Genomic DNA, 17,269 nt, shown 5'->3' on the forward strand with positions numbered 1-17,269 from the left:
GTAGCGTATACATGTATTACTGGAAGTTTCGCTATTTGTAATGTCTCTGAAGTTACATATCTTTACGTATTAACTATCCACCTTCAATGAGAATACTCTCATGGTCGCCGTACGCGTTTGGCAATGTGCCATTAGAGCTGACAACACGCCAGGGGTCAAGGGCACCATTCACAAACACCACGTTGGAGATCGGTAGCTCCAGACCGCCGTAAAAACGGTTAGTCTGATCACACTTGTCTTGCACCTGACGAAAATAGAAAGTATTTGTGTAAACAATGTGATATTATCACAAACTTGTGATTATATTTTCTTTGTGATTCATATTCCCTTAATTGAGTTACTGAGTTACTTTAATTTGACTGGGTATACCGTTTTAATGACATGGGTGCATGAGTGTGTTTATATGCTTTGACATATCAAATCACTGTTCATTCGCATATTCAAGCATGTATTATGTTGCAAAATACAACCAATCATGCTAAGGCTCGTTTGTACGTATAGTACATATATAAAGGTTAAATCCCGTTCATCTAAAATAATTAAATGTATTGTAAAACGGCATCAGCTTCAACAAAACTATTAAAACTTACCAAATCGTTATACCATGACCGATGTCTATTTTATACAGTTTTCAATTCGTATTTTGGATGTTCATAAGAAAGGACGTCATTTCATCAAAATTAAGGTTTTACGCTTTATGAGAGTGGGGCTGTAAGTGGATTCGGCCCTGTCAGATTACTTATGAGGATTGTCGGAACCATACCTGGGAACCTCCCCACGTGTGGCAGATGACGTCAGCGCACTGGTCAGTCGTGAAACTGGGAATTAAGTAAATGTATGAAATTAAGTGGACGGCGAATACACAAAATACTCTGACCAGTAAAATGTTTATTGTGTGTGAGAGTGTTTGGTGCTGTTGTTCATGCACATGCAAATGTCATTAAACATCATCAACGGCATGGGTTAAGAATACGCCAATCATGTAAAATAAGAACGTTTATTACGTGATTCATAACGAAATGACATACCATGTTGTACGTGTGTTCATGGTAAATCTTAGCAAAACATGAACAAACTTACACTATTGGTTTCTGAATTCTTTTAATACTTAATATTAAATTTTAAATTATCTTTATAACAGTCAAGTTTAGCGATTAGAATTCATATAATGTGTCTTTCCGTATATATTTTGTTTGATCATGTATACAGTATTCAAACTTACAAAATATCACAATCATGAAAAGAAGTAACTAAGTGCTCTTACTTCCATGGGAATGTCCAGAAGTTCCCAAAGGGTTGTTTCGAAGATTCCGAAGTTCGGGCCCATCCAAATTCACCGCATATCTGATACAAGCGTTGGCGACCTTGATACAAGACACGAACACTTAAACGGACGTGTTCGTAAATTCCTTTGTTTACTTTGAAAATGCCATTTATTGGTTTTTACTTAAAACCTCACTGTCGATAAATCATTATAAACAAAAATTTGCTAAAAATAAACAAAACTTCATCTTACAATGTCATGCCTGAAATACCCCGCCTTGCTCTGTGTCAGAGAGCGCCAAGGGCAACAATTCTAAATATATCAAAGCAAGAATTATGGCTCTTGTGCAGTGCATTTTACATCAAAGAGATCGTTCTAAATACAAAGTTTTCAGTTGCTGTTCTTTGATAGTTTCTTTAAGACATACCCGACTAAAAACATTGGACAGCCAGACGGATACCCTTAAACCAGTATACCCATTACACATTTGTTAAGCAAGGGTATACATATGCCTGCAACGAAACCCAAAAATTTAGTATAATAAGAAAATGCACTAACCACTGTGTTATTCAAAATGTTTGGGACCGTTATGTAAATTAGGCGTAAAGTTTGCTACATAACAATGCAAAGCATCAGCCACAATTTAATCGCATGTTTGTATCATGTGTTGCTTTTATATTTTAAAGCATGCAAAGTAAGTGGTTCTGTTTTCTCAATGGCCCTTCTAAATCTATCGCAAACATGTTGTTTAATTGGCAATTATTGGTATTAAGTTTGAATTGGGAAATGTGGTTTGAATAACGTTAAGCGCTTTTTCTGACCTCCTTTTGCTGATTCACTGCCCCAATTAATCTGGTTAAGTGACGTTATCAGCTTGGTGTACTGAAAGTTGGTGCACTCTTGACCGATGCTGTCAAGAACCATGGAATTGACAGCCGCGTATCTATGCACGCTGTCTCCACGTGACTCGTCCGTCATGACGTCACACACTTGTTCGATGGTGAGGTTGTTGTTCTTTAAACCCTTTATGTAAACATACAAAGCTGTTTATTAATGACGATACAAAAGCAAACGGTGTGTATATGTTAAATACCAGATGATGCCCCCTCAGTATACAGCAAAAGATGTTTGAAAAACATGTATGCTTCCCCACTTTTCCCTCCAAACAAACGTGCGTTACTTTTAATCAGGTCGATCCCTCATCCCTGGCATTCACCATACTGTATCTAATAATAAGGAAATAAAGTGGCCGAATTTCTTAAATTAATGTATATTTATGAAAAAGGCTGCGTTAAGGGTTGTAATTTTGGATATTGAGGGTATCGAAACTGACCACTGTTTCTACATAATGTTATGCTACAGGCCCCTGAGACTTGAACTTTGACCTGTTGACCTCAAATATGCGTCTTCATCTCATCTCAAGTACCAGGGGTGATCAACAAGCTCGCACAGAAGTTCCCACATTCCGTTATTAAAGAAAGTATCACGATTACAAGTAAAAACTTATAGGGCGGATTATATATTCTACTGAAATACTATAAGACATAACTATATATGCGATCGTTAATGAATTATGGTCCCAATAGCAACATTATCTTGGTATATTCGGCAAAAACCATCAACTTATTTCTTAAATTCGATCATTATTAATGGCGTCTGGTTCACCCGTTTTACTTTAACTAATTAAACAAAATAACTTTAGCCAATTGAAGAATGAAGCCGATGACGTTATTCAAAATAAGTTGAACCATTTAAGCATGAAGCCGGTGACGTTATTCACAGATATTGACTAAATTTATGCAATGAATCAATGTTTCGGGTAAACGAGGGCGACACTGAACGCCGAAAAAGACTCCCTCTTTAGCTGTCCCAGAAAATAACGGAAATAATGCAAGTATTATGATTTATCGAAGATTAAGTGCGCTAATATCAACGAGAATCGCGCGGTAGTCGGTGGTTTCAAGTAATCAGTGGAAAAACACGAACATGACTCCAAATCATATATTTTCCTAGAAAGCTTGTTAAACGTTTTGTGAAAGGTTCACCAAATATTTACAAAATATAAATTTTGTTTGCAATTTACCAAAAACAGAAATCACTTTGAAACCGATTGTCAGGAAGTTTATGCACCAATTCAAAGATTTTTCAATTTAAAGTTAAATAAATACATCATGCTCAATAGTATTAACTCGAACACGAGAGAAGTGAAAACATCAGTTTTGTAGCTGTAAACCACAAAGCAAATGTAACTGTTAATCAGCAGGCTTAACTCGTTTATTAGTTCATATATCTGTATTAGTTCTGTTATTGGAGAAATCTTACAAATATTTCATTAACAGCAAACAAATGCGTCTGTGATATTGTTATCAACCCTCGTAATATTCAAACCAATTTAAATGATCGTAGATAGAAACGTTCTTTACATATTGCGCAGAAACGAAATGGTCGTCGGTCCGACAATGCAACGTACCTACCAACCAACCAACCACCGACCGATCCGATCGACCGACCGACGGACAGATGCAATCAAATGTATGCCGCTTCGAACAGAGTATAATAATTACCATTTATTAGTTCCAGTTCATTTAAATGGCTGCGTTCATTTTTGTGTTAATAACCTCAACTTCCTCGCAGAGATATCATAGTTCGTATCTACAGTTTACGCGAATTGGAAGGTAACACTGCAAGAGGTTTGTGCGCGGTGTTGTTCATTCATCTTCCTTATACACTTGTTTCGACCTTGCCACTCTAAGGCGCCCGTTTCAGCATTTTTACGTAATAAGGATTTATTGTTTCCTTGAATATATTTTAAGATGCATATTCAATACAATATGTTTGGTATTTTTTTAGAAGAGTTTCTACTATTAAAGTTAATAATAATGTTTATTCGAATATATATAAAGCACAATATGGTGAATACATTCGATGTATAATCGTTTCAAAAGTCGATTAATCGTGAGATTTAGAATGTAGTTTCTTTGTAAAGCTTTTATGGCAGACTTCTTTTTCTATATAAGTCTTTGGTTTTAGCTGAAATTTCATGTGAATGATGTCCTACGAATTGCTATCAATGAAATCACACCGCGATATAAAAAAATATGTAAAATTATGCAAAAGTAATTCATCGCCATCAAGACAGCAACGACGTAAATTGTTTAAACTAGAGAGAAAAAAACGGAAACAATGTATGGTATGGTACGCACGTATGTTGTGAACGTTGAATCTTGTAATACATTAGTAACTTACTAGAAACTGAAGGTCAAGGCCGTTGAACTGTACGACACGGGCGAAGTTCTCAGCGAGGTTGTAAAAGAACACAGTCAGGTCCAGTAGGGCATCGTGGTTGATCTTGTCACACAGTCTGAAGCACATTTAGCATAGAGCAATGATCACTGTAGTGCATTGTTGTTGGTTTTATTTATTGCATCAACAAGACCTATGCGGTGTGGACGTACTAATACCGGTTTAAACCATCAAAGGTTTGCAATAATTGTCCAGAAAACACTTGACTTAAGTTCTGTTCAATTTTAGCATTAACCAGTCGTCATTTAACAACACTACTTGTTATTTATATGTACATCAGTTAATCTATATTTGCTTTAAAGGGCATTGTGATTAGTCGATGAACGCATATTCTGTCAAAAAGCCATAATGCAAAACAAACATCACACCCGACGTTATCTTGGCTTGTGACAGGCATACTATCTAAGTTCGAGCCATGTACAAGGCTAAAAATGCGTTCGTAATTTGTTTGCTTGTTTGATCTAAATCAACTAAATGTTGTTTATGTTGTGTTTTATGTATTTTGAAAAGGGTCACATGCCATAATCAAATGAACCGAGGCTTTTAAAAGTTTCTTAGTTTGTTGCATTTTTTCAGTATCTTCATTGATCTTTAAATGGAAAAATAACATAAATGGCAAGGACAGCATACACGCTGATCATTTGAAAAAGTTAACATCGGCCAAATCTACATGGAGAGTAAGTTGGTTCTTTTTTCCTATTTCCTTATTCGAATAAGGAATAAGGAACTGTCTTTATTCCTTATTCACGCGTAACAAGTGTGTAACGGGGTTCTAAAGAAACATAATACAAACATTTCTGAAGTAAATCAAAACAAAATAACTCGAATACATTAACTTGATGTATTACGTTACATATTCATGTTTTTTCTTCGCGCTTGCATATGATTTCTTGTTTAAACAGAACCGATATTTTCTAATTCGAATACTAACTTCACATCAACAAAACCTAAAGCACATACTATTATTTTACATGCATGTGATATAAAAATGCAATCTTGTACATTTAAACATGTTTGTTTTTATTTATAATTCAGTTCCTTATTCGCGGCTGAATAAGGAAAAAGGAACCAGTTCCTTATTCCTTTTTTCAATCCGAATAAGGAACTAGGTTATCATTAAATGAAATTTAGTAGAGATGTACTGCATTTAATGTTTTTCATACCTAACCTATATTAACAATGATTTTCATTGATTTATTTGTCTCTTTAGTTCATTTCATTATTTTGTTTAGTATGAAAATGCAAGTTCCTTATTCGATTTGAATAAGGAATAAAGAACCAGTTCCTTATTCCTTGTTCAATCCGAATATGGAACTAGGTTAGTATTCAATAAAACTTAGTAGAGATGTGCTGCAATTGATGGTTTTGATACCCAACCTACATTTACAATGATTTTCAATGATTGTTTGGTCTCTTTGGTTCTTTTTAATATTTGTTTAGTATGAAAATGTCAGTTCCTTATTCAATTTGAATAAGGAATAAGGAATCAGTTCCTTATTCCTTTTTCAATCCGAATAAGGAACTAGGTTATCATTCAATGAAACTTAGTAGAGATGCACTGCAATTAATTGTTTTGATACCCAACCTAAATTTACAATGATTTTCATCGATTTATTGGTCTCTTGGTGCATTTTAATATTTTGTTTAGTATGAAAATGCCAGTTTCTTATTTGATTTGAAAAATGAATAAGGAACCAATTCCTTATTTCTTTTTCACACTGAATAAGGAACTGTGTTATTATTTAACACAACTAGGTAGAAATATATTGTAAGACATATTTTTTTAAACTTCGAACCTACATTTACCACGATTTTCATTGACATGTAGTATTCTTTGGTTAATTTTAATTTTTGTTTGAGTAAGACAGTACCATTTCCTTATTATCGTCTTCATAATACTTGTTTTCAGCGTGTATCGTCGAATAGAATATAAAAAGAAATGTTAAAGAATACGTCCATATAACATAATCAAGCTTAAAAAAAACCTCACTACATATAAAATATAACATATCCGAACGTGATTGTCCGAAATACAGGCTTCCGAATAACTAACTTAACGCCAATTCTTTATTTAGAGGCCATGATTTCGGATATTTAAATTCGGACCATTTTAAAATAGCGCGGATATATATTCGTTATGATTGGATATTTTTAATGTAATGTTTTTTATATCTCTGATCCAGTTCTTGAAATATTTTATGACCCATACTTCTGGAGAAGACTATCCGATAGCTGAATACTAGTCATGTTTAGCTATCCCATAATGTTCTTATATACCTAAACAGTTACAAAGAGATATTTAAGGATTCAAAGCGAATTCAATTTGTCAAAAAATGAAAGCAAGACTGCATCGGAAGCAGCGGTCTCTGTGCCTGAAGTAGATTTTAAAGTTTAATCGAGATGCATCAATATTTTATTTTATAATTCAAACGCATGCGCGCATACAAGCTGTTAAAGTGTGTTGTCTTCATAGATTTGTTTATGTGCGACAACGCGCTTTCTCGCTCATGCAGACAGACGGTATATCCGGCGACATTAAACCTCGGCATCCTAAAATACCTCTTTGTAAGTGTTTAGGTATATAATAACAGTATAGGATAGCTTAACATTGTCGATCCCACCACCCGTACATTGTAGAACCCACCACACGTACATTGTAGACGCACACCCACAAACATTGTAGACCTCATCACACTTACATTGGCGACCCCCACCACACATACATTGTCGACCCCACCACACACACGTACATTTAAAACCCCACCACACGTTCATTGTAGACCCAGACCCACAGCATTGTAGACCCCAACACACGTAAATTGTAGAACCCAGACCTACATACATTGTAGACAACCCACCACAGAACACATCTGAATATTTTCATTGTAGACCCCACCATACGTACATTGTAGACCCAGACCCACATACAGTGTAAACCTCATCGCACATACATTGTAGACCCAACCACACATACATTGTCGACCCCCACCACACATACATTGTCAACCCCCACCACACATAAATTGTCGAACCCCACCACACATAAATTGTCGACCCCTCCACACGTACTTCACAACACATATGTTGTAGAACTCCCAACACATACATTGTAGACCTTATCACATAAACTTTGGAAACCCCACCACACATACATTGTCGACCCCACCACACGTACATTGTATACCCTACCACACGTACATTGTAGACCCAGACACACAGACATTGTAGAACTCATCACACATACGTTTTCGACCCCCACTACACATACACTGTCGACCCCACCACACTTACATTGTAGATCCCATCACTCGTACATTGTAGACCCAGACCCACATACATTGTAGACCCCACCACACGTACATTGTAGACCCAGACCCACATACATTGTAGACCACTCGACACATAGATTGTAGACCCCACCACACATAAATTGTCGACCCCCACCACACATACATTGTCGACCCCACCACACGTACTTCACAACACATATGTTGTAGAACCCCTAACACATATATTGTAGACCTCATCACACATACATTGTAGACACCACGACACGTACATTGTAGACCCCACCACTCGTACATTGTAGACCCAGACCCTCATACATTGTAGACCCCACCATAAGTACATTGTAGACCAAGATCCACATACATTGTAGACACCTCCACAGATACATTGTAGACCCCCAACACAGTACACACCTGAATATTTTCTGCATGATGATCCTCTTGTCCGGCTGCCCCCACCACTCGTACATCGTAGACGTGGCATTCTTAATGGCGATGGGACACGCTGGGTTCACACTGGCCAGAGTATTCGTCACTGCTACGTAGTACTCTACCGATACACACTGACCATCATTATGTGTTGATTATGAGAGCCACGTTCTGGGAAAACTGGGCTTAACGCATGCGCATGATGTGTCTTCCTAGATTAGCCTGAGCATTCTGCAGTTTGTAAAAGAAAAACGCCAAGAAAGAAAAGAACAGACAGTACACATCAACATACAGAGAAAGAAAGTCCTCCGAAAATTAACCTAAGCAAACAGATAACACGCCATATGAATTCAAAAATCGGATGAAAAAATTGCGCACTGAGCGAACAATTAAAGAATGAATACCCGGTACACCAGGAAAACAAAGATTACTCTTAAAATCTATTGTAAAGCCATCTAAACACTTATTCAATGCTGCTGACGAATATATTGTTTCAAATGTGAAAGACATGATCAATAAATTAAAAAAAGCAAAGAAATGGAGATGTATAGGCATGGTATGCACGTTTTGACGGCCTCTGTCAGTTGAGAAAATTTAACGGGTAGTAGAGCAAAGAGTAAAACCGCTTCAATACTAGGTTTAAGATTTTCGCGTTTTAATGCTGGATACAAAAAGAGAACGAGTCTGATACTATCTAAAAAAGCATGTCTGACAGGCACGTGCAAGAAGATGAGATGTGATGGAGTTAGCGACGAAGTTAAAGAACATGTATATAAATGGTGGACTGGACCACAAAGCTCTAGACCAACAGGTAACAAAGCTGATATTAAGAGAAAACGGATAGGCTGCAAGACATATCTTAGACACCCTATTCATATTATAGAAAAAACCAGTCGGAAGTATACACAGATTTGAAAACAAATTACCCATTAGTAAAGATAAGCCAGAGGCACTTCGAACGTTTAAAACCATTCTTCATTAAACCCAATGAGCACAAAAAACCGGAATACATGCTGTTGCCGCAAACATGTTGAATGCAGGCTCTTAAATTCTCGAAGCAAAGAATATATGAAACAGCACAACAAACAAGAACATACGTATGATACATTTAGTGATCTGGCCGCGGCAGCTATGTGCGAAAAGCAGGATAACTCTGAATACTTTAAAAAATAATGTATTGAAAAAAATGTTATAGTTGCGGAGTAGATAGCGTATGGATGCTGCAAGATGAGAACATACCAGAACCGGAAAAAGAGATACCATGGGAAAGGTATGAATATGTCAACATTGATGTTAAAGGATGTACGAAAAGAAAACTGATGCTCATAAAACAGAAAACCGCAGCTAAGGAGATGTTTACTTACTTCCGGTCACAATTGGAATCATTTACACAACACCAATTCAGTGCTAACTGGCAAATCAATCAGCTTAATGTTTTGAAACAATGTCTACCGGAGAATACATGCCTCGTTATCAATGATTATTTGGAGAATTACAGGTGTATTGAAAAGGATGAACTGCAATCCGGATATTTTGGCAAAAACGAAGTAAGCATCCATGTATCGGTTATATATCACCACGCGGTTGATGAATATGAGCATTTAAACGAAAACGAGCTCGTGTCGGAGCTCATATTCTGCATCAGCCCAGACGGTACTCACGACCACTTCTTTGTTGCTAAAGATCAGTAGGTAATAAAATCTCACCTCGATAGCATGGGCTATATACAAGAGCAAGACGTGCATGGGGAGGTCAACCTTAGTCTGTGGTGCGATGGGATACAAAGTGTTCCAGAGAAATTATTCTGAAAACAGCCATGCCAAGAGATCACAGGACGCGGCCGGGGTGTATTGAAACGTTAACTGGATCTTGCCGTGTTAAAGGGGAACATCATTCAAAATACTCAGGATGTTTGCTCATACACAGCGGAACACTTGCATGCACCGAAGAGCGGAATATACACCAGAAGAGTTTTCAAGTACATTCCCGACATTGATCGATCCAAAAGTTACATATTCAGGGCTGTTGAGAACAACAGACAAGTTCACCAGTTGACTACTACTCAACTCGGAAGGATTTCAGTAAGGAACCAGTCATGTAACATCTGCGACAATTGTTTGGTTGTCTTATTTAAAGTTTATTATAACTAATAAATGTTAAACAATTCTAACTAACAGTTATAGTTAAAGGTCAACATTAGTTTTATCTATTTCTCTAAATCATTTATTGATTACATGTAATTCAATGAAAATATCGATATATTGACCTTATTGTAGTTGACAGATTGGTCGGCAAGTGCGACGCCAACGACGAATCCTGAGTATATGTTACATGTATACTATTTTATAATGTATATGTTAACGTAGGGGAAAGTCCATGCCAAAACATTTGCATGACTGGCAGCATTCGTGACCTTGACATTTGAGTCCCTGAAGAAGCGGCGGTCGCGACAGAATTAGCAGACGATGGAATGGATGAGATGGAAAACACCGCATACCTCATAACAGAAGGAGACACTGCGGCCGTCGTTGCGCCGGATGAAAATGATGATTACTTCTTGTTAAAGGTATTTCCGTATTCAAAATGTTAAAATAAAATAAAAACATCAATGGTGATTGGAAAAAAGTCTACACTTATTATCAGATAAGGCCAGTTTTGGTAATAGGTTTAAACAATTAACTGATAAAATTTAGATACATTACACAAAATAATGCAGCATCACTTTATTGAAAGGCGTAATGAACCTTCAATGTCTATTGAAGCTCTCATGTGCTGCATAAATTTTTACAAATGGATCATTTTATATAATCTGGATTGTTTTACCAGGTAACTCGTACTCCATACACATTGCGAGCAGAGGGTAGAGATGTCTGGGGTAATACTTTCCCGAAAGGAGCACGTGTTGTAGGAGGGTATAACTACAAATCGACGGAGTCCGCCTTTAAGATCGTTAAGAGGAGAAAAGCCCTTGTGTAGTCGGTGGCGGTTTGTTACATTTTGGACGCGAAAGACAAAAAACGGAAGTATGAGCGTAGACGAGAACCTCCACCAAAACATTCTGAACAGTTTGAACATTTTAGATGTTTGATGATAACAATAATTTTAAGACAAATCAGAACAGAAATTTGATTCATTAATGATAAGTATTTACGAGTTGTTCGTCAACGTATCCAAAGCACTTTGAAGGTTATACCATACTATTTAACTACACCTATAACTACTAAGGTTTGTAATTAATAAATAACTTAATCCGATACCAACAATTGTCACCTTCCATTGACAATGTATATTCTTTTGTTGCGGGAGTTATTATTATACATGCGTGGTGAGTTGATATATATCTACTGTTTCTTGTGTTTATATTTGCAGATGTGAAATTTCAAATTATGGAACTGTCTAGAACTTTGTCGGTCCGTGTAATGTACATGTATTATTAAGTTGTGTGCATTATTACTATTATGTTTTGTCACGTAATTCTTATAATTATGTTGATGTTAATAAGCCACTAAATGCTATATCAGTATGTAGCCTCGTGTAGTTCTTCACAGAACAGACATTCTTTTCATAACACTTACATGATACTTTTATTTGAAAATTGTTATATTAGCTTTGTAAATTTGTACGTGACTAAAATAAATGTAATAAAAATCATATGACGTTAAGATAAGTTGTTATATTTCAGTGCGTCCAGACCACCGTTACTAATCAAGGCAGTGTAGATAATCAAGATAATAATATGATCTCACTACATAGTGTTTGCCTCGCATAGTTGTTACAAATATTACACTTTCATTTATAAAATCCCTTAAATAACTTAAGACAAAATAGTCAATTTAACAGTAATTGTAAATAGATAAAGGATGTTTCAGTTTAATCAGAAATCTTGTTGTCCTGCAACATGTCTCCAAAACAATATTTATCTCGTCGAAAAGATAAATCAATTCTGCGTGTTTTGATATGTAAACAGTAACATTCGAAAGAATAACAGCCACTTAACAACAAAAAGAATCAAGAGTCAACGGCTCAAAATACACCTTAACGTCAGCATACATTTTCCGTATTTTTTGACGTTACGTTACTTGACGACAGTACTGAGCGCGACGTCCTGAGCATTCCGCAGATGTGATCAGGGACGACACTTTCCGCTTATACTTGCCTTTCGTGAAGAAGAGACTTCTTATAAACGAAAACAATCAATAAAAGCGGAAAGTGTCGTCCCTGATTAGCCTGTGCGGACTGCGTTAAGCCCAGCTTTCCCCGAATGAAGGTCATACTATTAAAATAGTATCACCGATACAGGATTTACAGTGCTTCTTTTGGAAAGCATTTTAAATAACAGTTTGCTAGCCGTAATGACTGTGTTCGACATGATCTTCGCAAAACATAACTACTTGTGCTAGTGTTCAATCGCTCTTTCCTTGACATTTATGTCTTATGTTTTGTTTGTTTGCCGTAATGACTGTGTTCGACATGATCTTCGTAAAACATAACTACTTGTGCTAGTGTTCAATCGCTCTTACCTTGACATATATGTCTTATGTTTTGTCAAACTAAATACATGTTCTGTTATGTAATATTTTTCCTAACTATATGAATCCCGCTCTAAGAAAAAAGGGGCTAAATTCATTTGCGTAAAGTGTCATATCAGATTAGCTTGTTACATCTGTGCACAGGCTAATCAGGGACGACATCTGACGCAAATGCGCTGCTCATGTTTTAGACAGATCAAGGTTGATACAGACCCGTGAAATCCAATGTGGCAAAGATAGGAGCACTGGACGCCACGGCGCCATCCACGATATATGGGTAATGTGACCGCATCCACGCCGCAAGAGACCCTTTAAATGTCAAATTGATACAATATACTACTTCTGGGATAATGAGGCAAAATAAATATGCGTAAATAATCGTCTCAGATTAAAATGTGCAGTCTGGGACGACACTTTCCGCGTTGATTTTATTATTCATTTAAAGCAAGTTTATTTTTAGGGAAAATACAGTTGTGGACTGCACTGGCTAATCTGGGACGAAACCTTACGCACTTGCGGGTTGAGACTCGAATAATTAAAGTATTATTTAAAGATAATATTGCTTGATAATATATATTTCTACGTTAGAAAATGGCTAATGTACACGTCTGATGAAAATGAATAAAACTCCCGACAAATCATTGAGAGGGAATTATTGTTTTCATTTGCAAGTTGTTCAGGAAGGGCAAGTTAACTGTTGCGTATACATTACAGTACAATGCATAACACACACCAGTTACCATAACATTAAAACTGGGTAAACATAAATTAAAGCGTTTAATGAAGGCATATAAAGCGTACTGGCATAACAATGTTTTTAATTAAATCAAGGTACTTCAAACGCCGATGGTACTCGGGTTACTAGTAACAACCATGTGGGGTAATATGTAATATAAAAATGACAGTGTATGACTATAACTTTACAAGACCGGATTATATGGCGGTAATATGTAATAAAATAATGATGTTAAGTGAGTATAAATATACCAGAGTATCCGCCACCAAACACGATGACTTTACTGTCTTGGATGGGGTGCTGGTACCACCGCTTTAAGTCCGCTATAAACTGGGCATTGTCCGCTAGCGCCTGGCGGGAACTCAGGAACCGCAGACTACTGGACGTGATATTGCTTTAAAAGAACTACATATGAAAGTCCCTCTGAGATTACCTGAGGTATTATGTTTGCGAAAGGCAAATAAAACTCCTGACTAAACATATTTGGTTAATTAATGGATACTCATCATAAGAAATCGGGAAAATGAGTAAGCGTTTGTAACGATTTTACTAAATAATTTGGAAACTATGTTGAGACCAAGAAATAGCTACTGTTCGCTAGTAAGCAGAAAAGACTGCGAGGCGAATGGCACCTGCTTCCAGAAGTCGCAGATTCGATGCTCGGGTTAAACAACAATTTTTGAAGCAACTTTCTTTCGTGCATTTATAATAAGTTATCACTGTTCAAATCATTACAGATTTGTTAGTCCCTTTGATATAAACCGTATGCACATTACACCACATCGAAAAGAAGGGTTGTTCGTTATGTTAAAAAACAGGAAAAAAACAGGAGACGGTTAACAACAGCTGAATAGAAGTTTGGACCGTTTGAAAGTTTTACCACGCCTCATAACTGTTAATGCTCTTATTGGAAGTAACTCCCATCAACTCACTCCGTGGGGGTGCTCTCTCCGAAGAACCTGTGTTCGAGCAGTACCATGAAAGCCCCGTGCTCTCTTGCGTACTCATACCAAGCGCCTGTCACGAGCCAGACCGAGTTGGCCGCCGACTGGCCTCCCAGCATCAGGAAGACGGGACCGCCGGGCCGGTACGTGACGTTGTTCATGAAGTAACGCTGATAAAGTTATCATTTTAGTTTAATTATTAAGTTGTTATAAGAAGACAAATTATATTGTTACAATAATAATACTAGCAACAACAACAACAACAACAACAACAACAACAATAATAATAATAATAATAATAATAATAATAATAATAATAATGATAATTATTATTATTATTATTATTATTATTATTTAATAATAATAATAATAATTATTATTATTATTATTATTATTATGAACAAGAAATATCTTTAAAAAAGATATACGGCGTTGATAGTTCAATGAATGAGATCAAGGATAGCGAATGCCTTTTTTCTTTGCAGTTCTTAGCTGCATCACACGCAGTACGGGATGTTACGCGGAGTTTTCGCGGCTTATTTTACATTATTACATATTGCTGGTCATAAACCTATAGATACAAACAGAAAACCAAAAGAAGAATGGAAGTGAAATTAAAACATACGAGTCAACCGGCCACACGAGAAGTATCCGTATTTATAGGCGCGTTCTTCGAACAAATCTGTTTCAGTGGTTTGTCGGGCATTGCTATTTGATGCGATTATTAACAGTATCGATAATCATCGCGCTCATGCTTAATACATTGGTCAATATGGTGGAATAATTATTGTTAAATAAATCAAAAATAATATTTATCATTGTATTGTAGAAAACACGTTAAGAATCTACATATTTCTGGTCTAAAGAACATTCCAGGTCACCTAGTTCACGGATAGCGTATTTATTATATAACTATTATTTTACTGGCCGCGAACTCCTGTGATGACCTGTATATAAACTCTGACATTCATACACTGGCCGCGAATTGACCCGGGTTGAAATGCAATATATTAAAGTGAGGCCTCGCTTCCACTGCTCTTTATACTTTTACATTTTAACATGTTGACAAGAATATGGAAGTAAGTACTAAATATGAGAACATAGCCTTTAAATATAAACGCGTTGCGCTGATAATTCTCTGAAAATAAAAGGTGAACGCACAAACTGTAATGTTGTCGAGAATTGAGTGTAAAACTGTTCTATCTATTAAGCCTTTTCCTTAGAAATAAAATTGTTTCATGCAGTAAAACAGTGTTACAAAGACGCGGATATGTTTCCAATGTTCTGGTGGAATACTCAAATCAGCCAATGGAATAAATGAGGTGTATTCATTCGTACCTAGCCGCGGGAAATTTTATTTGAATTTTATTGGACACTTACAAAGGTCAGGAGAGGTGAAAAGCTGGCTTAAAACAGCTTACGCCGAAAAATTATACCATTGTATTTGTACATTTTATGTCAATCTTTTTATATTACCTGTTTCCAATATTGGAAGTTGCTTCCATCAAAATGGTCCAGCGACTGAAATTCGTAAAACTGCTCAACCGGAAGTGGCAGTCCTGGAGGGGCGGGTATCGGTTCTACATCCCAACCACCGAAGCCGGGCTCAGAAACCACGAATCCTTGTGCACTAGCGAAAACAAGTAGTGCCACTGCAGCAAATTCCGAATCGCGTACAGTCATTGTACACGCTTAGATCAGTTATTTGAATGAACACGTAGTTTAAATGAAGGCAATGATAATTGTAAGTGTTTCGATACGTAATGTTATAGATCATATCTCATATAGATATCTATTGATAACATTTAAATGACCTTGTAAGCTTCTTTGATAAGTCGCTACTGTATCAACACCTAGGTATATCACCAATCCGACTTATATATTAATGAGTTCCCGTATTTGATGTTTCAAAGGGGAATGTGATGTGTGTGTGGGGGGGGAGGGGTATCAAGACATGACAATATGGCCAATTTCACGGAAAACGGCTACCAGGGTCAACGATGTTATGATGCAAATGACATTCAAACAGGTAATAACATTTATTGCTTCCGAAAGTCAAATTTAACGAACGAAATAGTATACCTTGAAACGGTGCATCAGCGTTTACCTGTTCTTCGGGATTTCAGATAACACCTGGACAACAATTACTGATGCGTATTTTTGTGTAACGGTACAATCTACGAAAATGCGTTATTTTTCATGCAACTATCAAAGTTTCTAATCTTCTGTCTTCAAGCGATGGGAATCACAATAGCAAATAAATGAAATTATTCTCGGTTTGATAAATACGGTACTGTATTGGTGTTATATAGGTTATTTAGAAGAGAGATTATGGTAATCGTATAGCGCGAAAAATGCACGTTTTTGTGTGGGGGATGTAGCGCGAAAACGCACGGGTTTCTCGTTTTGGGGTTTATATGATTTGCAAATCTATTGAGTCGCCATTCGAGATGTGTATTTGACAGGCACAATGTATGGACAACGAGAACAAAAGCATGGAAGGCAGTTTGTCAGAAAATTTTCTGACCTTCTAAAAGACTTTCAACTGGAAGCAGAATGGGTTGCGGAAAATTCAAGAAAAAAGGTTAGACTTGAGTCATTATTAATGTATGTGGAATTGTATGATGTGTTGTTGGTAGCACATGTAACGGCACTATAAGTTATTTTGATAAAAATGATTCGAAAATGCTTTTTATTTTTAGTGAGTTATGTGTTTGTTATTTGTGCATGTTACTTGTGGTCATTGGACCAATTTGTTTAAGGCCATTTGGTCTTAT

General features: G+C 36.5%; 1 protein-coding gene and 1 long non-coding RNA gene across 3 annotated transcripts in view; one reads left to right on the plus strand and one right to left on the minus strand.

The window, feature by feature from the left end:
* The window catches only part of LOC127837362 (putative serine protease F56F10.1), a 197,735-nt gene extending 181,475 nt beyond the window's left edge, over positions 1-16,260 (minus strand). For both annotated transcript variants that reach the window (XM_052364328.1, XM_052364327.1), the window contains exons 1-10: positions 15,969-16,260; positions 14,481-14,662; positions 13,800-13,942; positions 13,026-13,121; positions 8,269-8,404; positions 4,511-4,625; positions 2,086-2,287; positions 1,265-1,364; positions 764-818; positions 82-244 (exon numbers count right to left, since the gene is read on the minus strand). In XM_052364328.1, the coding sequence (XP_052220288.1) occupies positions 82-244; positions 764-818; positions 1,265-1,364; positions 2,086-2,287; positions 4,511-4,625; positions 8,269-8,404; positions 13,026-13,121; positions 13,800-13,942; positions 14,481-14,662; positions 15,969-16,175 (1,399 nt within the window). In that variant the 5' untranslated portion in view covers positions 16,176-16,260. The remainder of the gene's footprint in view (positions 1-81; positions 245-763; positions 819-1,264; positions 1,365-2,085; positions 2,288-4,510; positions 4,626-8,268; positions 8,405-13,025; positions 13,122-13,799; positions 13,943-14,480; positions 14,663-15,968) is intronic.
* LOC127837364 (uncharacterized) lies at positions 10,014-11,686 on the plus strand. Its single transcript, XR_008029255.1, has 3 exons — positions 10,014-10,364; positions 10,650-10,849; positions 11,110-11,686. It is a non-coding gene; the product is annotated as an uncharacterized LOC127837364 (long non-coding RNA).
* Positions 16,261-17,269: the final 1,009 nt, after the last annotated feature.

The sequence above is a fragment of the Dreissena polymorpha genome, chromosome 7 (assembly GCF_020536995.1).
Source record: "Dreissena polymorpha isolate Duluth1 chromosome 7, UMN_Dpol_1.0, whole genome shotgun sequence".
In the NCBI taxonomy this organism is placed as follows: domain Eukaryota; kingdom Metazoa; phylum Mollusca; class Bivalvia; order Myida; family Dreissenidae; genus Dreissena; species Dreissena polymorpha.